Source organism: Pristis pectinata, chromosome 4 (genome assembly GCF_009764475.1).
Source record: "Pristis pectinata isolate sPriPec2 chromosome 4, sPriPec2.1.pri, whole genome shotgun sequence".
In the NCBI taxonomy this organism is placed as follows: domain Eukaryota; kingdom Metazoa; phylum Chordata; class Chondrichthyes; order Rhinopristiformes; family Pristidae; genus Pristis; species Pristis pectinata.
This window is the reverse complement of record NC_067408.1, coordinates 78648391-78674413: the sequence shown is the minus strand read 5'-3', so window position 1 is coordinate 78674413 and position 26023 is coordinate 78648391. Positions and strand designations below refer to the sequence as shown.

Sequence of the window (26023 nt, the reverse complement as noted above, 5' to 3'; positions counted from 1 at the left end):
TCCTTGGAGGTCAATGATCGAGCAGCATCTTCCAGTTCATTTCCCTCCACCCCCCACGATTGACTATGTGTATGTGCGCGAGGTCCAAATGATTCTTTAAACCTCCTAAAGCACCGTGTTAAGCAGTTGACTTTGACGGCTTCCACTCTACTGTGCTTCGGGCAGTCGCACGTCAACTACTGAAATCAACAGACTTACTTCCCAGATTCACCTCATCCGAGTAAATATCGTAAACTGCACTCTTCAAGCACGTGGACTTTGTACGCGACACTTGCAGAATGGGTAGATGCCAACTGACAGAGTCTCTGTTACCGAAATGAAGCCGCTGACTCTGTGACTTAGAGCTTTGTAAATCAGAAAGATGAATCTTCAAAACTCAAATGAACAGCATAGGCAGTAGATAAAAAGGGTATAACAGCATAAATGGTACAGAAATGACACGGGGACCTGTAAATGCGACAGACTGCAAGATGCTTTCGACAGTTCCTGTAACCAATAGAAATGTTCTTTACCCCGATGCACAAGTTAGAACATAGAACAATTACAGCACAATTCAGGCCCTTCGGCCCACAAAGCTGTGCCGAACATGTCCTTACCCTAGAAATTACTACGCTTACCCATAGCCCTCTATTTGACTCAGCTCCATGTACCGAACTAACAGTCTCTTGAAAGACCCTATCGTATCAGCCTCCACCACCGTTTCCAGCAGCCCATTCCACGCACTCACCACTCTCTGAGTAAAAAATTTATCCCTGACATCTCCTCTATATCTACTCCCCAGCACCTTAAACCTATGTCCTCTTGTGGCCACCAATTCAGCCCTGGGGAAAAGCCTCTGACTACCTACCCTATCGATACCTCTCATCATCTTATACACCTCAATTAGGTCCCCCCTCATCCTCCGTCTCTCCCAGGAGAAAAGGCCGAGTTCCCTCGACCTGCTTTCGTGAGGCATGCTCCACATCCCAGGCAGCGTCCTTGTAAATCTCCTCTGTACCCTCTCTATGGCTTCCACATCTTTCCTGTAGTGAGACGACCAGAACTGAGCACAATACTCCAAGTGGGGTCTGACCAGGGATCTATATAGCTGCAACAATATCTCACGGCTCCTAAACTCAATTCCCCAATTGATGAAGGACAATACAGCATATGCCTTCTTAACCACAGAGTCAACCTGCGCAGCCACTTTAAGCTTCCTATGGACTCGGACCCCAAGCTCCCTCTGATCCTCCACACTGCCAAGAGTCCTACCATTAAGACTATATTCCACCAACATATTTGACCTACCAAAATGAACCACTTCACACTTATCTGGGTTGAACTGCATCTGCCACTTCTCAGCCCAACTCTGCATCCTATCTATGTCTCTCTGTAACCTCTGACAGCCCTCCAAACTATCCACGACACCCCCAACCTTCCTGTCATCCGCAAACTTACTAACCCACCCCTCCGCTTCCTCGTCCAGGTCGTTTATAAAAATCACAAATAGGGTCTCAGTACGGCTCCCTGAGGTACACCACTGGTCACCGACCTCCACTCAGAATACGACCCCTCAACAATGACTCTTTGCCTTCTGTGGGCCAGCCATTTCTGGATCCACACTGCAATGTCCCCTTGGATCCCATGTCTCCTTACCTTCTCCATAAGCCTCGCGTGGGGTACTTTATCAAACGCCTTGCCGAAATCCATATACGCTATGTCTACTGCTCTCCCTTCATCGATGTGCTTAGTCACATCCTCGCTGTCTGTAAGGAGTTTATGTTCTCCCCATGTCTGCGTGGGTTTCCTCCGGGTGCTCAGGTTGCCTCCCACATTCCAAAGACGTACGGGTTAGTAAGATGAAATTGAAAATTCCAAAGGACGAATTGTAGTGATCTGAGAGCAAAAGAAAACCTTTCAAATCAGTGGAAGACTCTGTGGAAGTTGTCAATGACAGATCGGTCTGAGGATTCGCCGTCGAACGCGTTCAGGTGAAACTTTCAGATTCACGGCATTCACTTTTGGCAAAGCATTGCCGAGGGTTGCTGACAGAACGTAGATGGCACTGAAGCACACTAGTGACTCCCCGTCCTGCAGTCGGCGGGCGAGCGGGACTGTGGATATGGCGTCGGTGCGTTTCTCGCCAGAACCCATTCTGAAGTGTTTTCAACAGAATTCCAGCAGCCCGGATGGTCCCGAAAGGCAGAAAAGCCACTGACATTAAAACAGCACGCATTATGTGGTGATCAGCGATTACAGACGATGAACGTCATGTACTCAACTGCGAGTAGCCAAGTAGATAACTGCAGCAAGTTAAAAACCACCAGGATAATCAACAGTCAAGTTAAAAAAAATAACCACCGATAAGGTTACAGAAAACTCAATCATATGGTGTAACGGGAGCCACCCACGTCAAACATCTTCAAGGCTTTGTCAGACAATGTCAAGGATATCGTACGTGAGGTTCGGCGTGTTGGAAAACAGATAAAAGAACTGACGATTGTACTGAATTCTACAGAACAACAGAAGTGAGCAGAGGTTGGTCACGGGTTCTCCAATTTGACTGCAGATAGATCTGCACTTTGAGTTTTGCACGGTCAGTGCGGGCAGATTATTAACATGAGATGCACATCTGTTCAATAACCTATACCTTGGAATCAATGGGTACAAAGACCATCTCTCCATCCACCAGGGTGCCGAGCCCATCTATTACTGGATACGAAAAGATAAGCTGGTGCAACCACTCGGTAGGGCAGGCAGCATCTGTGAAAAGAAAAACAATTTTCAGCTCGACGACTCTAAGTCAGAACATGAAAAAGAGAGGAGACCAATTAGTTTTTGTCACAGATGAGGTAGGGGAGCGATCAGTAGAACGTGGGGAATCTCTCTGCTACAGTGAGACCAAAGGAGTTAAGGTAACCGCTCGAAGCGGATTATGCTTACTTATGTAATGTGTCGCTAACAGCAGATCTGTGGGACGTGCCCAGCAGGCCAAACGGTACCGATACCAAGAGAAACACTGAGCCAGAACGATAACAGTCAGACGTCACCGGTTCCGATACAAACAGAAGGCAGAGTGAGTCACCTAAGTTCGAGAATACACACTTGGGACCTGTGCAGGATTGGGCAGATCCAAAGTTTGCTCTCATGTGTCCCAGAGTGACGCGCGGTTAACGTACATCCAGAAAATCAGAGTATACAGCGTTCCGATGAAATAACAATCAACCAGCATGAGGGCGATATTCTTATACGAACTCAATGTGCGTATTGAAATCCACCCTGACCCTCGATCTCAAGTCATCCACTGACATCTAGCCTTCTCCTGCACCCCTCAATGAAATTCAAGGACAGAGTGGGCCACCTGTTGTCAGAAAGGCCCTGCACCGTACCCCACCCTGCCACCCGTTAGGGAATCGTGCCTGCAGCTCGCTAGTAGAAATAGCACGCTGCCAACGCACTGCATCTGGCCAGCTCAGGACTCACCGGAAGACCTGGTGCGACAATTGGTACACTCAGAGAAAGCCACGAACCACAGTATTTCCACAGTAACGCTCATTAAAGACACCTCTAAAGCATAAAGGAGGAAAAGATATTTATTTTCACTTGAGTCAAGCATTGCTATTTGACAGTTTTGTGCAGATGACCTGAGAACCAAATACAACTGATCACAAATAAAATGTTATCCCAAAAGAAATAGATAAAGTGTAAATCGAGCATACAGACTCTCCGATCCATCGCGATACCTACTGTTGTATATACATACGGTGCACCCAACCCAAAACTGTATCCTCACCTTGGAGAGGCGAAACAAAATGAAGATCAGGTGAGGTCTTTTTAAAGCACCTGATAAATTCCTCTCTGAAATATAACTAAGAAAATAATGCCTGGTGATGACTGTGCCCTCAAACTGCCTACCCGTTGAAACAGTGTGCTCGATCCACGCCGTCCGATCTTGCATCAAAGCATTTCTTCGAATTCACATCCAGTGCAAGAGAAGACCCTGCGCTCCAGAGATGAAGTACTCTGAGAAAACACCCACCTCCTGACATCAACTGAGACCTGCTCTCACAAAACCTAAAACTGAACACCTTGATCTTCTTAACCCACTTACTTGATATAAAATAAAACGATATGCAACATGCCGCTTCAACAGCTCGTTAACTAAATTTGGATCACGACGTCGAGCAAATCTTCAACTGGCACGGACGTTTCGATTTTCACCAACGATACATCTCGGACAGTGTAACCCTATTATTTAATAAAATTAATGCAATGTATTAATCTGAATATTTAAAACTGTCATTAAAAGTGGAAATCGACAATGTGGACAGAATTCCTTAGGACACTGCATTTATTCCAAAAAAGCTCATTGCTTTCACTTCACCTCTCATTGGGTAACATTACTACAATAAAACAGAAATCCTGGAAGTACTCAGCAGATCAGGTCACGTCTGTGGAAAGACAGAGTTCATGTTTCAGGTCAAAGGCCCTTCGTCAGAAGACACCTGAAACGTCAACTCTGTTTCTCTTCCCCGAGATGTAACCTGACCTGCCGAGTATTTCCAACATTTTCTGTTTTATCTTTTCATTTCCACCGTCTGTAGTTTTTTTGAATTTTCATTATTGCTACTGTTACGAACTAGGTTAGTATTGGTGAATGTCCCTTTAAGATAGAGCATAGTGTGTGTGCGCGTGTGTGCGCGTGTGTGCGTGCGTGTGTGGCGTGCTTACGTCAACAGAAGATAAAGGACGTAATGACATTGTTGAAGAAGTCAGTCGTGGTCAGTCAGAGAAGAGAGAGAGAGAGAGACACCATCCTGCTAGTTTCTCTATCGACGGATGAGAAACAATAACTGTGTGTCACTACGATCCACGTATGGGTTATTTGGAGTTATCCGGTGGAGTCCACTTTGTCGTTAACCTGTGGAGGGAAACAGGTATTTGTGTGGACGGCCACGATTCGGATGCTTTTCGGGGTGAGGAAGTCACTACCGAGTAAACACTGAGGTGTCGTTTGGGTTCCATCGTGGAACATTTGCATTTCGTAATTACCCTGTATTTTCTCTCTACATCTACGTCTTATCGTCAGACAACGGTGGTTGTTGAAGAAGCCTTCGCTCACGTTTCACCTTATGGCTTGCTGAACTGAACTTTAAGAACCATTCCTGGACTTGGAATTTGGGACTTTGCCACACACACATGAAGAGTTTAGTTTTTGGGGTTAATGTTTAAGATTTAACATTTTTACTTCTAACACTCTAACACTTTTACTTTTATTTTTCTTATCACCGTAAGTAGTTATTAACAAAGTAGTTTTTATAACACTGATACATGACTCGGTGTATTTCTTTTGTTGCTGGTTCGTAACACTACAACATTGTATGAACACACTTACTAGGTTTTGCAAATAAATGTAACGAGGCTAACATTTTTCAAGAATAAGATGCCAGTTATTGCTTCAGCAATAAAATTTATCTGTCCTTCTTCACATTTCCCTGCCCTCTGGTATTGAATCAGTGAGTGCAGAAGTAGAAAGAACAGAAATCGTCCTGCAACCTTCTCTGTTCAGTGATCGCTCGAGGCCACGTTCCAAGGTGCAACGCAGCTGCATTGTCGTCATCAACGATAGCGCGAATTGCTGGAACAAAACATGAAGTTTGACAGTCAGCTTAATTAAAATAAATATCTGCGTGACTTAAAGCAAGATCTTGCCAGGAAAGATTATTTTACTGGAAACACGAGAGACCGCAAATGCTGGAATCTGGACCAACACACAAAATGCTGGAGGAACTCAGCAAGTCAGGCAGCATCTCGGGAGGGAAACAGACTGTCGACATTTCGGGTCGGGACCCTGCACCTGGACTGATTGATTTACTATTATTTTAAAGGTTATTTATTCAAAGAAAGTTCATTTTACTTCTACCACTCATCCAATTTTAACGTAGGAAGAATCACACACCAAGTGTGAATTTCCAAAGGCGTGACAAAATGTACCATTTATAAGCACTGAACAGAATAGGTGTGAATTTTGACGATGGACCTGAATGGGTTGAAAAAAATGAAAAATGTGATCATAATCATCTGAATAGCTAAACTATAATTTTCTGTTTCCTTCACAGTAAAATGAACAAAGGTGTATTTGTAAACTTCAGTAAAGTTATCGTGGCCTGGGAATAGGAAGATGGGACAAATGATTCTCATGCGAGACAAGAGAAAACCTTCAACACAGATTTCCTTCAATCAAAAACTATTGTTCCTTCCAAGCCAAGCGAGCATCTCCACCCCATTCTCTCACCCAGATGTCATAAAAGAAAATTCCTGGACTCAATTAAGCCTCGGTGTTAATTATAAATCATCTTGCAAGACTGTCGTGTGATCAAGATTAAGCTTTTGTTTGCAATGAATCCTCTGAATTTCAATCACCTATACTCGGGTGCTTTTCTCAGTCAATTCCATTTGATACTTTTGCCGTCTCATCAACGCCTTTCAGATGTGACTCTCCTCCTTCGGCGTTCGATTCTCCCCATTCGAGTTATTTTTGTCCTCCCCATTCTCTGTTCAAATTGGTACTTTGCTCTCCAATTTTTTATTCGCAACTTGCACGTCACCCCGTCGACCACACTGGCCCTTCCGTCTCCCCTTCCCGAGAACACTGGAGCCCAGCCCTCACTGTCTCTTCCCGAAATATCACACCTCCTCCGTGACCCTGCTTCCCTCCTTCCGACAAAGTCCTCCGTACCGTCTCGTTCCGCTCCCTCTCTAAATCAGCCCTAGTCTAGAATTGCTCTTCCTTTCCCCATCCTTAGGTGGGGCTCCGTCATCGCTCTCCGTAGATGGGAGTGAACAGTCACTGAGTCTGTCACGTCTGGCATCAAGACCGTTCTGCAGACCAAAGGCACTTCCAGTATTGTGCACTTCAGAACTAATGTATTCCCATCCAGAAACATTCACTTTTACTACTAAACTAAAGCAACATTTGTATCTGAAGACGGCACTGACAGCTCTCACGTTGACATTTTACTGTTTTCTCATATTCCATTTTCAGTGATAGAGAATAAGACATTGATAGCAGATTATAAACGATAGCCGTCATTAAAACATCCTTGTAGTTATTTGAGCCACATCCGAGTTGTGGGAAATTGTTTTCAATGTATGCTCTGCCATTTGAATTGACCTGTACCATTGGTATGCCAGTCAAGTTTTTCACTATACCTCGGTACAAGTGACAATAATAAACCAATACCGATACTTGATTCCGTAAAGACTCCAGAAATGGCAAATGAAAAGCAGCAAGCAAATTCAGGCTTCCGATTCTGGGCAGGAAGTTCTACGTGCAAATCCATTATTGTTCCAAACGTAACTGTCAATATGTCTCCACAAATTCCAGACCATGTTTAAACATATCTTCTAACCTTGACAGCTGTTCTGCAAAAAGAATCACCCCTTGTTGTAGATTTTCCATTCTAATGCACGACAGAGGTGACGGCAGTGCATTTCCAAGTTAATTATTTTGCTTCCATGGAACATTCAAGTTGATCTTTAATGCGATTTTAGGATAAAACTTTAAATCCGATGGAGGTAGTTCAGGTTCTTTCTCACTGCAGTCCTGCAGTGCTTAAGTATCAATGCTACGAAGCAAAGTCATGATTGATATTTTGGATTATTATTTGAAACTCGATGGGAAAAAAGTTATCATTTTTTCCTTTATTTCAGTCATGATCTTCTTTGATTCATCCTTCGGGTCACCCAAACCGATCCATAATGCGAGAAGTGGACTACCAGGTTATACGCGAGGTCTTGGCACAAAAAGTTAAAGGATGGTTTTACACCTGTGCACAGCCTTTCACAATGCCAGAAAATTATCCCTTTAATAGAAATTACAGTACTCTGTGTCACAGCGTGAAATCAATAAAATGAAACCTACAAGCTTCTGTACAGATTCAAACACTTCTGGGTTCACATCAATCCCCATCCTCTGAACGTTCCAGTGTTTACATCGTTTCGCACACCCACGACCAAGTCAACATTAAATCAGGAAATACAAGCGGTCCTCTCCTTACGCATCCAAAGATAAGCAGAGAAATCCTTTTCAGTAAGGAAGATTTGCCTACCTTCGTGCCATTAAACTTGCACGATAACATTTACAAAGTTACATTCGCTCGCCTTGCACTCCATCGGGCATTAGAGAGAGTTGGAATCGATGGGGACGTAAAAAATGGATTTAAGATAGACTTTGCTATTGTAGATCAATTTTTTACTTTCAGTCACCTTTGAGCATTGTTCCTCATGATGTAAATTTGCTCCATTTTCCCCCCCACAAATCAGAGCAGGGTTCCTCGGTCACATAGTTTCTCACAATGTTTCCGAGAGAAAGGTACTGAAGACCATCTTCTGTTACCGACTAAATAATTCATTTTAACACTGAACGACGTGTCAGATTCATGCATTTGCAGTTGACGTGTGGCCTACCCGGTTCTGTGCCAATCCATTTCAGATTTAACCCAAAATAAAGTGGGTCTTCGATGTTTATGCTCGAATTGATCGCACACCAGCTGCATATTGTGAACCCATCGCCAGGAGTGCAGTAGGGCAGAGTACAGACTAAAGTCACTGCGTACAATAAATATGCATTTGCTGTAATATCGATGATGCCAATAGCAATCTCGGGCTCCACTGCATGAGATTGTCTTCGTCACATTGTCGGCTAACAGTACCATCGAAAAAAATCAACTTAAGACTCTGTATTGACCAAGTAGCGTGATCAATGTATTCCTCGCTATCTGTGTTAAATGACTTGTACGAAATGTCGGTAAGTACAAGTAAGTGCTTTTCTGAGCAGGGTGTGTAATTGGAACAATATCTTCGGTCACTGATGTACCATCACTTTACTATTCATTGTGTACACCTCATGGTGTATTTCATTTTTAGAGGATTCAATTACTTACATCTCTTATGCCTTCTGTGAAAATTACTAAACTTTGAGTGAACATTACATTTTTGCTGTAAATGGGTTGGTGTGCATGCCACAGGTCCGTCTTAATTTAGCTCGGTTGGTATAATAATTTATTAGGAAATGGTATAGCCAGTCTTTTTTATTCATTCAATAAATTGAGTTGATTCAAACCATTTTTTTCTACCTTTTATATCATTTAATTTGATATGTAAAATTCATGACCTGTTTTCCTTACAGATGAAAAAAAGCAGCAGGCTCAATTTTAACTCAGGACAACAATCATATCAATTGGAAGCACAACCGATTTCACCGAGATGACGACTAGGATCTTTTGGCCCAGAGTCATAACCGATGTGTCTCAGTCAGACTTGTTCTACAACAGCTGCAGTCGTGGCAGGTAGCAAGATTTAGGGTCAATATGTCACTAACTGAGACTTCAAACCTTCCCGGGGAATGGACAACATGTGTGACCAAGCAGCAAAGTGAGGAGGCGACTCTCACCTTCTGGGGTGCAGAGTAGATCCCTTGCTGCTTCAGGTAGCCTTAAATGAAGATCACTAACTATTATGCACCCTTAGGACTCCCTTCCAACTTTGACGGTGTGGCATGAAAGCCTTGACAGCTTCCTTGCTGCAAATTATTGATGAAAATGGCAGATGAAGTCTTTCGGCTTCATCAAATGACCTGCCTCTCCGCTCTCAAGATGATATAAATTGTAATATGTGCCAATGGAGCGGTGCCACTGCACATAATACACGAGGATAATTTTAGGCTGGTTCACCTGGTTTCAGTGGAGAGAAGAATTAGAATTGTCCCATTACGCCAATGGTCACAACATTGTGTGATTCCATCTGGTCAGAAAACTAATCAGATTTCCCACACTCGTTGCACCCAGAGTCTAAACTCCGGTCTGACGCAACGACGACGTGGTCGAGACACAAAAGGCCAGTCAACACCTGTCCTCAGTGAAACAAAAGACAAAGCTTTCAGGAGAGAAATGCATCAATGACACAAATTGATCTGTTTCCAATTCTACTATCAAGTAGTCTCATTTCACACTATTTTCACCTCCACTCGGTTCACAATGCTGTCTCTGCAATATTGATAAGGGTACTAAGACTTGACAATCCGAGAACATAATTTAAATCAAGTGTGAAAAAACACAACTACATTGCATTTATTCTTCAAATGACTTATGATATTCGAATGCAGGATATTTTGGTGGGCATCATTAGCACCTTACTGAGACTGCAAATTTCACCACTCCCAGTCGTGCTCGAGGACTGGTGTCACCAAGAACCTTTGACTGTGAGTGCAGCTGCCCAGTCAAACACATTTCATAAGGCAAATCGCTTTTTGAATCCAAGAAAACCATCTTCAACGGAGAGCTGACCTACCATTTTACAGCCACTTGCCTTTTTCACCAAAGACACTGGTTTTGCTGCAAGTGGTAGTGAGTTGTATGCGCCTCTGTGGAGGCTTTCAGTACTTGATGTTCACCCAACTGAAATTTACTCTTCCAAGTAAAGTTCTCATCTCGGAATCTCCAGCACAGATGATGATTGGAAGCAGTTTCTGTATCTCAAAACCGAAACAACTCCAGCAAGAGTTGTTCAGGCAACCCTTCTGACCACAAGTCCAGGTGATTTCCTCTATTTTCCCATGTGCACACACACACACACACACACACACACACACACACACACACACACACCAACCTACACTTTCTTTCCAGACTAATTCCAATTTCTCAAGCACCACAATCCTGGTTACCTCCCACTGAAGACATGGAAGAGGAACAATCATAAGCCATCAGACATGTACATTGACACACGAAGCCACAAACAAGATCTCGTCCCCACTTGACAGGCACAGAAAAGAAGCAGAAAGCAAGTTGCTGACATAATTTCCAACAAGGACAAAAATCGCTTGACCAAATTTGGCAAGGTCCAAATAAATTACACCCTAGTCCCATCACGGTCACAAACTACATTTGTATCAATTGTTTAATTTGACAAGTAGGAGAACTGTACGAATGCCCTGTGAGACAAAGAATAGCTACTCCAAATAAAAACCATCCCTTACAAAATGTACACTATGTTATTACAGGCAAGAAGGGGAATCCTCTCAGCAGAATTGTGTAGCTACCTCAATTCCACTGCCTTTTTCTTCAATTGATTCCCAGGAAGATTCCCACTGTTTGGAAACAGCTTGCCGCTCTAATCCTACAAAATTTAAGAAGCTCTTAGTGTGGACTCTGCTGTACTGCAGGGGAAGATTGCAGTCTCAATCACAAGATCAGAAGACAAGGGAGCAGAAGTAGGCCATTCGGCCCATCGAGTCTGCTCCAAGGAAAAGGGAAAAAAGAAATGAGAAATGGTGGGGGGGGGGGGGGGGGCAGGTGAAAAAAAACACACTATTCTAACCCCAATTTCCGGCCTTATCCCCATATCCCTTGATACCCCGACTATTTAGATATATGTCTATCTCTTCCTTAAATGCCTCCAATGCTGTACCTGGCAAGGAATTCCACAAATTCAGCACCCTCTGGCTAAGGAAATTTCTCCTCATCTCTGTTTTAAACCTGTATCCTCTAATTCTAAGATTGTGCCCTCTGGTCCTGGACTCACCCACCGAGGGAAACATCCTGGCCACATCTACTCTGTCCAGTCCTTTCGACATTTTAAATGTCTCTATGAGGTCCCCTCTCGTTCTTCTGTACTCCAGTGAGTACGGTCCAAGAGCCGACAAACGCTCATCATACGTAAGCCCTTTCATTCTGGGAATCATCCTTGTAAATATCCTCTGATCCCTCTCCGACATCAGCACATCTTTCCTAAGATATGAGGCCCAAAACTGTGCACAGTATTCCAAATGAGGCCTCACTAGTGCCCCGTAGAGCCTCATCGACACTTCCTTACTTTTATACATTATACCTCTCGAAATGAATGCCAACATAGCATTCGCTTTCTTTACCGCCGATCTGACCTGGTGGTTAACCTTTAAGGTATCCTGCACGAGTACCCCAAAGTCCCTTTGTACTTCTGTACTTTGAATTTCCTCTCCTTCTAAATAATAATCTGCCCGTTTATTTCTGTTTCCAAAATGTACAACTGCACATTTCTCGACATTGAATCTCATCTGCCGTTTCCTTGCCCATTCTCCTAAACTATCTAGGTCCCTCTGCAAACTTCCTGTCTCCTCAATACTCCCTACTCCTCCACCTATCTTGGTGTCGTCCGCAAACTTAGCCACAAAACTATTTAGTCCATCATCCAAATCGTTAACGTACAAGGTAAAAAGAAGCGGCCCCCACACCGACCTCTGCGGAACACCACTAGTAACCAGTAGCCGACCAGAACTGGATCCTTTTATTCCCACCCTTTGCTTCCTGCCGACCGGCCGATGCTCCACCCATTCTGTTATCCTACCTGTAATTCCATGACCTCTCATCTTATTAATCAGTCTCTTGTGTGGCACCTTGTCAAAGGCCTTTTGAAAGTCTAAATACACAACATCTACCGCCTTTCCCTTATCCACCCTACCTGTGATCTCTTCAAAAAACTCCAATAGGTTAGTCAGGCAGGATCTTCCCTTCACGAAACCATGTTGGCTAGGACCTATCTTGCCTTGCACCTCTAGGTATTCCATAACCCCATCCTTGAGAATCGATTCCAATAACTTTCCCACCACTGATATCAGGCTAATAGGTCTGTAATTTCCCTTATGCTGCCTCCCACCCTTCTTATACAGCGGAACTACATTTGCGACCCTCCGGTCCTCAGTAACCATGCCGGAGTCTATCGATTCCTGGAAAATTATCACCAATGCCTCCGTTATCTCTAAAGCCACCTCCTTCAGAACCCGGGGATGCACCTCATCCGGTCCAGGAGACTTATCAGTCTTTAGCCCATTTAGTTTTCCTAGCACCTTCTCTCTAGTAATCTTTAACTGAATCTTAAAAAAACTCTTAGTATCCTTTTGAACGTTATCCGCCAACTTCCTTTCATAATTCATCTTTTCTTTCCTAATGACCTTCTTAGTTTCTTTCTGCAGGTTTTTAAAAGTTTCCCAGTCTTCTGTTTTCCCACTAATTTTTGCTTCCTTGAATGCCCTCCCTTTTGCTTTTATTTTAGCCTTCACCTCTCTCATTATTCACATTTGTGCCTTTTTTCCATTCAAAACCTTTTTTTCTTGGAAGATATCTATCCTGCATTTTCCTTATTACATAGAAGTTCCTTCCATTTCTTCTCCGCCGTCCCTCCAGCTAGCTTTTTGTCCAAACAAATATCCCTCTGAGAGTCTCAGCAGAAAACAAGACTTTGAGCAGGCAGTCACTAAAGAACAGTGCAAAATCCTTCTACGGCTGGGTATCTCAAAGCCACACCATCTCTTTTCACCGTGCCAACGGTGCCCTGAAATGTTGGCGACAACACAAGCAGAGAGATAGAAGGTTCAGAAAATTAATTCAGTACCCATCACCCTCCTAACGTTCATTGGAATAGAATGAGAAGCAGAGGCCTTATATATTATTTCAAGGGTTCAAGGACAAAAGTTTCACCACCTGCATTTTCCTTATGCCTCACCATAAATGAGAATTCTTCTTTGTTTCTCATTTACTCGTCTATCTAATTTAGTAAGGTTCGCTCATTTCATACTCTAAAGCGATTCCAACACAAAGTTCCTCGATAAGTTCTCCATCAAATGCAAAAATAAACCCAAATTATAAAATGTTTATTTTGTTGAAAATACTTTCTAAATTACTTTTAAAAATATCAGACCATGATAAAGGACTAAGATTGACATTTGCACCCTAGAAATACACAATGGGACTGCTGACTCAGATCGCTTTAAAATAAATCACACATCACCGCCTAGTGGCAATCCCATTTTAGCAAGATTTTGAATGAAGAACGCAATTCAGACAAGTACATCGAAATACAAAAGACACGTTTTCTTGCTCTGATGCGATCTTCGAGGAGTCGAAAAACCAAGACAAGCCTGGGTGTTCGGGTCCCCAAGTAAAACATTTTAGGATGGCGAAGAGGTGTGCCCCGACACACGAATGGGGGGCGTGAAGGAAGATAATGAGTTGTAACGTCAGGTTATTAGGAATCGTGGGTCTTGAATGAATCCGAGATTTACCCTTGCAAGCACCCTATCCTGTGCCCAATAATACATGCTCCTAGAATAGTTCGATCTAATCTTACCTGCAATGCTCAAACGAACATTGCCTTGGGAGCAAATTAAGCTAAAGTCACAGGAGGGCACTGCGCTTCACAAGCCTTCCGCAGAGGCATTAAACAAACCAGAAATGTGCATCCTCATCTTACACTCCAGGTGAAATCAGTTCTCGATTGCCCGATGCCTGCACAATATAACACGATGCAATATGATTTCTCTTCCTTATTAATCCTATTATTTTTCATTTTGTCATTGATCTGATTGCCCAGTAGGCAAATTCTTTGTCCCGGGATAAAGCGCTATTGCTTCAGTCGACTTCTCTTTCTAATTTTCACTCAAAGACAGTTCTCGCCCTTTAAATAAGATCAGGTTTTCCAAGTCCATTGCAAGAATCTGAAAGCCATTTGTGAAAATGAACAACCAAAGATGTCACGTGACATCTTGTAGTATCCAAGGTCTTGTAGTAGAATTAACCAAAATGCAGTTTAGCTGGACAAATCAGAAGATGACGACAGACTGGTATCCAACTTGAAATGAGCAAACCCAAGGTTGAACATCGTCCATGACTCTTGGCACCGACGGGTATTCTTCAACTATTCTAGTTCGAGGAGCACCACGTCAATCGCAATGAATCGGAAGCATCGCTCAAGTCGATCACAGATATGGAAAGCGTGCACAGAGGTCGTAAGTAGACACATGTAATCTTCTCCACGAAGACAAAGCTACTCTCAAAGTCATTCCCCAACAAAGCGGTTCTCTTGGGAAGCATCGCTATTAAACAGAGGCCCTTCCAACAAATCAGGTTCGTGCAACTCCTCAACTGAATTAATTTTGAGAAGCTCTGACAGTGACGTTCCGAAGCTCCCGAATCTGAAATTTGCGTCAAATCGTTCGTATGCAAATACTTCATGAATCCAGGCAGCAAATTTTTGGTAAACGTGACACGCACAGCACAGGAGACAACCCTCACTCAGTTGTGCCGACATAAATTCACAGTGATAGAGTCATTACTGCACGTGCGTCAGCTATTCTATCCAGGGAGTTCACTTTAGTTCTCTGTAGAGTAATGCAGTCGGTCCCTTTCACTTGCTTTATTGCGAGAACCCTCCAAGTTGCTCCCGCTTCCATCGATGTCATAGTTTCAGGTCATAACCACTCACTGCATGAGTTATTCTCCCTCTTCCCCCCCAATCTCTTTCGCGACATCTCATCTCCACACACCCCTAGTCCTTGTGCGACTGGCTGTTACGTACAGCTGTTTTGTCTTCCTTGTACAAAACCTATCGTTACCTTCTTTGCTCCGTGCAGACAAGAGCACCTTCTCCGAACCAACCTTGCCTGTGACATCTCTCATTCCTGGAACCACTCTGTTAAATCTTCTCTGCACGTTCTCCGTGATGTTTCTGTTCCACTACGTGTGGTGACCAAAACGAGATGCAATTATCCAGCCGAGCGCTACCCAAAGTTTCACACGTCTTCGGCGCGACATCACCTGCATTTTTCTCAGATGTGTTTCTTTAAGCCCGACATCCCGAAGTCGATTGGAATCCACGCTGCGTCTCTGGAATCTGAAACTGCCCGTTAATGTTTTTCTTCTTGAATGTTGCTAAAACCTTGACTCACCATTCACGAGAAGGAATAGGTTCCCAATTGGTCGGTGAAAAATTATTTTTTGTGGGTGAATCGGAGCCAGACTCAGCTGATCTCGTCTAGTCTGACTGATATTTTAAAGAAATATTTTTCAATAGTCTCTGCATCTACTCGTCACGTTTGGAGTAAACAGCAACATAACTGACTGCAATAACACGGTGACTAAGATCATTAAAAGCATCATGTCACCTGTACGAGCCCAAAAAACAATGCGTTTCAAACGTTCAAACAAACAGTTTGAATATTCTGTCAAGAACTGCAAGATTACATCTATCAACATGGATTAACAATGTTCTATTGTGTTTCTGGGGCAACCAGAAATTTAATGAGAAATTTAAACGATGAAGCAAGTATAATCGACTTCCTTCGAGGGGTCTTCCTTTGATTCTTTCGAAAAAGATACAGCTCAAACTTCTCTGCTGACAAATAACACTCAGCATTATAGAATTATATTCCACTTGGATTTTTCAAAATTATGACACAAAGTACAAGTTTCGGACTGCAGAAATTGGGAAAGCCATTGCAATCGACACCCAAGTATCAAGTGAAGATGACTTGCAGGAGTAATTAATCGTTCAACGATTTGAGGAAAGTGCTTTCATACTGCCAAAATTAGCACACTGTTCATGCATTTCAGATTTTCATGTAAGAGTCTGCAAGAATTTTCAAAAAGGTTTGTCTGAAAAATGAAACCGATGCCGTGATTTTCAAACTCCTTAACTGGCCAAAAAGTAAGATTGACCCTTCCATACACCACTCCAACAATTCTGCTGCAGGACTATGTGCAAGAGTTAACTGTTTACGGGTGTCATTCTGACAGATGCACGTCTTGCATCCATGTCTCCTCCGCAACCACCCCACCCACCCACCCAAATAGCACATTCAGTGATCACGGCTACAGGGGTGGGGGTGGAGACCAGGTGCAGTCGGCGGATGTTGCGCCCTCATCATTTCCCCTATTGCGCATGCATGTTCAACAGAGGGAGTCTCTCGCTGAGCAACGGATAAGGTGAGAATGTACCAACTTTCAATTCACCTACCTGCTGCCCGTCCATTCATCCCACAGTTAACTGGAAAAGCTACCGCAACTGTGGTACTGCAGTCAACATTGCAGAGCTGAAGGAAACAATACTAAAATACCACACGAGTGCTAACAGCCAAAACGTCAGGCATTTTCATTCGCGTTCATCTCATTTTGATGAAACGATTCGGGTAGGAGGCATCAGAAAGAAACTTCTCTCGCTCTTGAAAAATAATAAGAGCGCATTCTGAGAACGTCTTTCTCTGAACGGGTTGGATAGCAACTAATCGTTTCTGATACCTGCGAGGAGAAGAATTTCCTCTGATCGGAGACGCGGTGGCAATAAGTTATTGAATTTAAATAGTCTGTCCGAGTACACGCAAAGTAGGCAGATATTATGAAAACAGAGAATACTTCGCCACAGCAAGTCAGACATCGGTAAAGGAAGAGAGAACCAATGCTTGAAGCAGACAAGAACTAAAGTAACGCTGAGGACACGCCAAATCTCTGGTAGTTCACTTAACTGCAGAAGCAAGGCCCTTGTGGCAAGTATCAAAGCTTTAGACTCTGAAATCGCTAATTCCCAAACTTTTATCGCGATCGAGAAGAGCCCCTCAAGCATCCGATTGACCGAGACGATCACTGGACCGTTCGACAGAACCTGTCCTCGGGCAACAATCACACCGGCACTGAAATCGCTGCAGCAAACAGCAAACAGCAGATGCGTGGGGTCCAATCTTGAAAGCCATTCAATCAATTAACAGCTGGAACCGAACGAAATTACAACTATAATTTTGTCATTTCGTCTCACATGTATACACAAACAGAACGTTGACCAAAATTACAGCAAGTTATTATATGCTAAGTTCTGCTTTAATTATCCATTCAAGGTGTCGTAACTACCTGCTTTCTTTCTCGTCGTTGGGTGCTGCAGCCGATTAAAGGCACACAATAATCCACAGCTATTTCTCTCTTCATCCGTGCACCTTGCTTGACATCTCTACCTAGCGTCAAAGAAAAAGCCATTTCAATGAAACAAAATGGCACATTACAGTTCATCTTACTGCCAGTATCAGCAGAAAAATTGGTATCTAACTGGTATATACAGCACTTTAAACTAACATCTGCTCACCTACTGTATGTCTGCAACGATCTATTCAGTTTCAGATTTATAACTTTCCAATTAAATTCGCCCCAAATCAGACTAGCACGCTTTACTCGGTTACAATTTTTTTTTGAAAACGTCCATTTTGTTTCACGATTTATTTGAAAGCATCCAAATGAGAAAAGCGAAAAGCAAAGCATCTAAACTGGCATTTTGCTTGACATTACTTTTGTCCAAACTCCTGACCCCGATATTGAACAATGAATAAGTGCACTTATTTTCAATAGAAAACATTTTCCACGTGGATTGCGTGTTATGCATTTAAAACGCTCACCAAGAAACTTCCTCAATTACTGATCAAGCCGTTCATAAACACAAAAACAGAAGTTTGACGTGACAGACTTTCAAGTTTACTGGGCAGGAAGAGCACGTGTGACGATCGATAACTCATTTTACTTGTGCTTTCCCACAGCAACAGTACAATAAAAGTAATTACAAGGATTCCTGATTACTCACCCTGGTCATGTTTTTTCTCATTGCACATTCAGCTTTCATTTGAGAATCGGAATCAAGTTCACCATCGCCGACATACGTCGTGAAATTTGGTGTTCTGCGGCATCGGCGCACTGCAAAGACGTAAATATTACTGTAAGTTACAAAAATAAATGGTGCAAGAGAGGAATAACAAGGTAGCGTTCATGGACCGCTCAGAAATCTGATGGCAAAGGGGAAGAAGCTGTTCTTAAAACGTTGAGCGTGGGTCTTCAGGCTCCTGTACCTGTCCCTGATGGCAGTAAGGAGAAGAGGGCATGTGCCGAATGGTGAGGGTCCTTAACGACGGATGCCTCCTCCTTGAGGAGCCGCCTCTTGGAAACGTCCTCGACGGCGGGGAGGGTCGTGCCCCCGATGGGGCCGGCTGAGGCTACGACCCTCTGCGGCCTCCTTCGATCCCGCGCGTCGGAATCTCCGTACAGGGCGGCGACGCAACCAGCAGATTGTAATCCACTGTACATCTGTAGAAATTTGTAAAAGTCTTTGGTGAGGTACCGAATCGCCTCCAACTCCTCACGAAGTAGAGCCACTGGCGTGCCTTCTTCACGATTGCATCCATACGTTGGGCCCAAGATAGATCCTCTGCGATGTCGACGCCCAGGGACTTGAAACCGCTCACTCTTTCCACTGCTGAACCCCCCCCTCCCAATGAGGACCGGTTTGTGTTCTCCCAACTTCCCCTTCCTGAAGTCCTCGCGGGTAAGATCCAGAGAAAAATTATCCCAGACGCAATCCTTCGAGAAAATTGCCACGCTCCATCGTGAACAAATGCAAAATGTAGAACCTCTCTAGTAACACTCGAGCCAGTTAACGAACTTATAGTAACAGCCTCGTGACTTCATTGCTTCAAACTGACTGCACTGGAAGTGGCGAGATCTTAGACTCAAGGGCGATCTAACTTGTAGGGCTCTGTACTGGGACTTTGTTCATGCTGGCATTGTTTCTGCCTTTCCCACTGATCAGCAATGAGGCTGTCAGTTGCCTGTTCCAACTGCTCCCTTCTTGAGACCGAGTTTTGCACAGATCTGAATTCCCCTTTCGATATTAACAACACCTTTCTGCTGATGCTGTGGAGTTGAAACAAGGTACTGAACAGTCTCCAATGCAGATGGATAAATCAACTTACTCAGAAAATGGTCATCAAGAGAGAGGGGTAAAAAAAAGCAAAGGACACGTCAGAAACAGCAACCTCCCAATAAGAGTAATTTCCGCAAAAGTGGAGAACGGTTACTTTCGAGCTGTGGACATAAAATCCATGCCAGTGACCAAGTATTAGTGACAGACATTAGTGTTGACACCAAGTGCACCCATTAGCATTCGGATTTTGTGGTGAGAGAGTGGCGGTGTGGTTGAGAAGTTCTGTCTACCTGATGCAACCTCTTGCAGTGCAGTGTTTCTTCACCTGATGCGTCGCACTCTCCGTTCATTCAATGAACCGCCAGATAACCCGCTGTCTACAACCTTTCCTCAGACAAAAGGGAGATATGGCGGTCAGGGATCCAAACCATAGAAGTTTACGCAACCGATTCTCCAGCGCCGAAGCTGTCAATTATTCCCTCGACATTACCTTCCATCTGCAACAGTGAGGTGACGATAGTGCTCCTTTGGGTTGGCAAGGATAAAAGTGGGCAGCGTTTGGGGTAAATCCCTACTCGGCTTCCCACACAGATATCCTGTAGCCTTGACGAGTTCTCCTCCAAGGTGAAAGGTTTAATGCGTTCGTCAGATGGAAATTTCAACGTCAATCTTGGGATTGTCTAAATTGCAACAACGCTATTTGCGGAAGAGTCCCACTGGGGCTTTTCGAAGCTCGATCTACATGGTTTCAACCTATTCACTGAACAAGTACTTTGTTGGGAAACCAAATGTAAAACTTTCTCGGACATTAAAAGCAGACTGCTGCAACGACTCTATCGTACCGTACTGTCGATGTGCAAGTTGATGACGTTTCTACAGCAACATCCAAGTTTGCTCAATTTGGAGCAACAAGTCGATCACACAACCAGTTGTTAAATTGTTTAAAAAAACATAACTGCTTTGAAAATGTGAAGAAACAATTGTTATAGAGCAGGCAGCTTCAGTCTGCGAGTCGATGCGATGGCGCGAGAAAAACGAAGCTTCCTCTGTCAGGGTTGCATTCTGAAACAAAATGTCCACATGGCTCATTTGGAAAACGTGCATCAAAAAGCAAAGCGAACCCATCCCTTGCCTCTTTCTAACCCACTCACCCGGGACGCAGCTGAGACAATGCAAGTCTGAACTGAGTGGTGCAGCGAGTTCCCAGCAAAACAAACCCATAACCCCAATTGTAGATGCGTTCTGTTGTTAACCATCCTCCATGGAAATCAAGTGGAAGAAAAACCTCGGGGAATTCTGTCCTACAAAATACACATGCTCAATATAGGACGTGCAAAGAATGTAATATGGAGAGACAGAGTCAAAAAGTACAATCCACGCTCGATACAGATGAAGCATTTAAATCCCCAATGAAACCGTTTGTCATTTTAAAACTGGCAAAATCTGTCGAATCCGGCAGGTAGCAGAAATGAATACCTATCCATCTTTGCGTGAGCACAGAGGGAGCCGATTTCAGTACAGCTTGTGGGTAAAGAGCTACACTCTTCCCCCTGTGAATGGTCAGGCTCTCCGCATGCCCGCCCGTGTTTCCCGTGGAACCTGATACCAGTGTCCAATTCCCACACTTTCCAAACCCATCGCTTAAATATTCCCTGCCTTTAACCTGTGATCTTCCTACTCTTTCACATCTCTGTGAACTGCTGCATGTTCCGTGGTTATGGAATGCAAACAGCCTCAAAGGTGATGTCAGCATTTGACAAGCAGAATCCTTTCAAAGGAGTGGCACTCATTAAGCAGCACGAGTACATACGAAGAATCAAGTGATTCGAGTTGATTGCTCACTGCTCTGTATAGAACGAGAGAAGTCAAGATGTAAATAAAGCAAACTGACCTCTTCAAATCCTGTGGGAATAACAGAGAAAAGGGTTCAGGAGACCGACGATAGGAACACAGTGAAAATCTGAAAGAAACAAACAGCAATCTTTTAAAAAATAATGCATTACCACAGAAGCAAAAGCAATCGCTCTGCTTCCTTTTTCAACAACAAAAATCAACATGATGACTCATTCCTAAAAATATTAGAGCCAAATTTCATGAACCTGGCTTGCAACACAAATTCACGATCGAAAGTGATACAGAACTAATCGATAGAAAAACATCAAAATTAATCTCAAAAACATAGCAATTACTCTGATCTGGAGATGAAAAATAGGGGACAGATTTTTCAATACACTGACATTGAGTAACTCGACGATCGGTGAATTACTAGATTATTGGAAAAAGACCTCCAGAATACATTGAAAAAAAGACACTTGGCGCTCAGCGAACTATCAACGCATTGGTCTAACTCGGATTCCCTACGAAATAATGCAAGTGATCAGAATACACTCGAGAGTTAGTCCATGACGGTGTAGGATTCCCCTGTTGATTGTCCTCGACTTTAAGTGATCTCTCCAGTGATTTGTCAAATCTCCCCCCAAAGATTCTTGGCCACGCTTATAACTGTATTAATTCGGGAAAGATCCTGCGAATCTCTTCGAATATCACCAAGAGCTAGAGAATGGGCTTGCTGACAGAGCTATGCTGAGCGACGCTATCAGAAAGACCATTCCAAGTACGAAGGAAGCTTTGTGAATGACTTCTGTCCAAAATAGGTCCCTTATTGACCTAAGCCTGTGCCTACTTGATCTAAATATGCACATTGACTGTTTTATTTCTAAAAGATCATAAAGTGTAGCAATGCACCACTCTGCAACGGTATTAATCAGAACCACGTTCGTGCTTTTCTTAAATAGGCAACAACGAGATTATTTTTCAACCCTTTCAAACGTGCATTTGAAATGGATAAAGTTTAAAGAATCGAACAATGCTCCACCATTCAGATTTTGATTTTAGCAAATTTGATCCAACTGAACAAAATGAAAGGTTAATGTTTTCGTTCTTTGCCAAGTAAAACCAAGTAAGTTGTTTCTTCACTTTGTGACTTTATTTGTAAAATATTGCAGCCACCAGAATGTCCATATATGTACCGTACATGCAGTGCCCCTATCGCCTTTGCACAATTGTCTCCAGCTCAAACTTTTGATGAGATCGTACAGTACAATCTTTAAACTGTAGAGAAGGGAACCGTACAAAGATAGGTGCTTCTTTATATAGGAATACGAACGTCCTATTCGCTCAAACTTAATTCTCATTCAGTTGTTCAGACCCAACAAATGTGTGATTTCACAAAGAACAAGTACTTTATTATAATTAAAGCAACCTGAAGCAACTGAACTAAACATCACCTTTAATAATACAGTATAACATTTATAGGCATGAAAGTACCGGCAAGTTCATAATGAACTTCGATTTGCGGGTCCAGCGAATTTCATTCTTTGACGAATGAAAAAGTTCCAACAGTTTGTTTTTATATTTGCAGTGTGCGACCATTTATTTTTCAGGCTGCGTTTAGCAAGTTTTAGTACAGGCTGGTTTCTTAGTGATGTGCAAACTCACTCTTAAAGAGCTACCGATTACTAAATGCACCTATATGTGGGAAGAAGGGGGACGGAAATGTTATCTTCTGTGCTGTAAACAACATGATTTCTTTACAGAGTGGAAGCTCGGGGATGCTTAGGTAGCAGAACAAATCTCGGCGAGTACAGGTGGCTTCGAGTCTGGAGCAGGTTGTGGAATACTTGCCTTTGGCGTAAGTTTGCTGTACAATTACAGAGCAAAGTCTAAGGGAAGCTTTGTCGAAAAACAGAGTTAAGAAAGCACACGTGACTTTTAAAATCAAGGACAGAGCCCACAGCCTAAACTTATTTCCCTAATACGAGCATGCAGCACTGTTCTCATCTGCAAATACTCATTTTTCACCAGTGTCAGTGATGTAGCTCAAAGGACACAGTACAAGCAAAAGGGATCATTGATTATGACTGTATATTTAAAACATACCTAAGGCAATACCTCATACCTGTCCATTCTGACAGTCTCAAATTTAATGTACAATTGATTTGTGTAAAGATTGCAATTACCCTGAAGAAAGCAGCAATCACAAGTAACTCAAGTCTTTTAAACCCTACTGTAGTGTCACGGCAGTCCCTTTCGCCTGCGAGACTGAGTCAAGATGCCGACAGTTAACAGACGCAGCGCAAGGGACAATCCACCCCCGAACGAAAGCAACAAGAATCCTTCGCAACCGGTGCCTTTTTTTTTAAACCCAGACAGACTTTTAATTACACAACTCATCTCGTGGACAGCTACCCTACGCAGGAAGGGTAAGACAGCGTCCCGACTTGTAATAACAGGCCTCGAAGGGGTAACAATGCTCAGCTTCGCTAAGGACCGTCTTCGTGGCATTTGGATGTTTACTTCAATTCATCGTGTAAAGAAACATAACGGTGACTAGATGTTGCTTAAAGTTTAAGATTTACGCTGTGATGGAGACAGCCACAATAGTGTTGTGAATTTAGCTGACTGTTGCAAGAGATTTCAACGTTTCATCTTCACTTCTGGCCCGGCAGATGATTTGCAGTCTCCTTTCAAGACCCCAAAGTTTCAGGATCCTGCACGCTGGCAAGTGCTAGCCCACTTCAGTTCAGGTGTATCGTGGCATTTCACACTGTTCGCAGCGATTCAGTGCTGGGTGATTCAGGAAGGTGCAGCTGTTGCAATTCCAGGGGGCACCTTCAAAATCCTCATCTCGTTGATGAGGTCTTCGGCTGTATGCCGCGACGGGACCGGCTTCTGCAATAAAAGGAAAGTCAAATTCAGACATTGCAATGATAATATGCAAACTACAATTTCAAGGATTAATAAAATGCAAAATATTTTACAATTCAAAACATATCTCACTACAAAAAAAGGAAGAATGGATGGTGCAAAGAAATATTGCTTTAATTCACCTTAAGTTCAATGTAAATTCAACCAAAAAATGCGGTTACCGAATGAGCGTACTTTGACCAAGAAACATTATGCTGGTATCCATAATATTCATTTACTTCTTTTCTCAATATCGCAGACTAACATGTAATAAAATAACTCTGTGGATTACCTTGGCAAGAGGATTTCCTAAACTTTCTATCACTGATTATAACAATCAAATCACAGTTACTGCACAGGGAGATTGCAATTTTCAAAAGCTCGCAAAATATTTTTTTGGTTTTCACAAAATTGACGATGCCACACAATACAGAAGAAAAAATGGTCTGACACTTCTGCTGGACATCGAGATACTTAGTCAATGCACATCGACCAATAATTGTTCTGTAGTTGACTTGGGATTTGAAACCAAATAAGATGTGGCTGTCCAGAAACCTGGCATTCTGCACTTCATTCCGTACAGACGTGACGTTAACTCAGCAATGATCCATCTCACTTAGAGCTGCCACGGACACAATTGCAATGGAAAAAAAAAATCAGAAAATAACTTTGGAGTCTGTCTGGATGATTTAAAATGCATTCTTGGACAATGTCAAAGACACTTTCAAACTCCACCTTTCCACGGGACAGGGAACAGTAAATGAGCCAATGCAGAGAAGTATTCTATTTCACTGGACTGTACTTGCCACTGTGACAAGTGTAACCAAAAAAAGTTACCTTTAAATGAAAGGTTAAAAAAGGCACAAAAACCCCTTAGATGCCACGCACTGGTACTTGAAGGATTGAAGAAAGGGTGCTTTATAACACACACCATTTAAACTGTGTCTCCTATGGGCGAGCCAATTCTGAATCCAGAGAGCGGTGGGAGATGAAATGTATTCTGCCTGGAGGTCGGTGGCCAGCGGTGTTCCGCAGGGACCTGTTCTGGGAGCCCCGCTCCTTGGGATTTTTATCAATAACTTGGATGAGGATGTGGAAGGGTGGGTTAGTAAGTTTGCTGACGATACAAAGGTTGGTGGTGTTGTGGATAGCGTAGAAGGTTGCTGTAGATTACTACAGGATATTGATAGAATGCAGACCTGGGCTGAGAAGTGGCAGTTGGAGTTCAACCCAGATAAGTGTGAAGTGATACAATTCGGGAGATCGAACTTAAAGGCCGAATACAAGGTTAATGGCAGGACTCTCAGCAGTGTGGAGGAACAGAGGGATCTTGGGGTCCACGTCCGTAGATCCCTCAAGGTTGCCGCGCGGGTCGATAGGGTTGTCAAGGCGGCGTATGGCGTGTTGGCCTTCATTAGTCGGGATATTGAGTTCAAGAGCCGCGAGGTGACGTTGCAGCTCTATAGAACTCCGGTTAGACCACACTTGGAGTATTGTGTTCAGTTCTAGTTGCCTCATTACAGGAAGGATGTGAGAGCTTCGGAGAGGGTGCAGAGGAGATTTACCAGGATGTTGCCTGGATTGGAAAGCATATCTCACGAGGACAGGTTGAGTGAGCTAGGGCTTTTCTCTTTGGAGCGAACGAGGACAAGAGTTGACGTGATAGAGGTGTACAAGATGATAAGAGCCAGAGATTGAGTGGACAGTCAGAGACTTCTTCTCAGGGCGACAATGGCTAACACGAGGGGACATAATT

The 26023-nt window shown here is 43.3% G+C and overlaps 2 protein-coding genes across 9 annotated transcripts in view; one reads left to right on the top strand and one right to left on the bottom strand.

The window, feature by feature from the left end:
- Positions 1 to 9048, top strand: part of LOC127569571 (centrosome-associated protein 350-like) — a 30327-nt gene extending 21279 nt beyond the window's left edge. For all 3 annotated transcript variants that reach the window (XM_052014333.1, XM_052014331.1, XM_052014332.1), the window contains one exon: positions 6099 to 9048. In XM_052014333.1, coding sequence (XP_051870293.1) covers positions 6099 to 6156 — 58 coding nt within the window. In that variant the 3' untranslated portion in view covers positions 6157 to 9048. The remainder of the gene's footprint in view (positions 1 to 6098) is intronic.
- Positions 9049 to 22493: 13445 nt separating this feature from the next.
- Positions 22494 to 26023, bottom strand: part of tab3 (TGF-beta activated kinase 1 (MAP3K7) binding protein 3) — a 95462-nt gene continuing 91932 nt past the window's right edge. For all 6 annotated transcript variants that reach the window (XM_052014617.1, XM_052014619.1, XM_052014620.1 and 3 more), the window contains one exon: positions 22494 to 24252. In XM_052014617.1, coding sequence (XP_051870577.1) covers positions 24104 to 24252 — 149 coding nt within the window. In that variant the 3' untranslated portion in view covers positions 22494 to 24103. The remainder of the gene's footprint in view (positions 24253 to 26023) is intronic.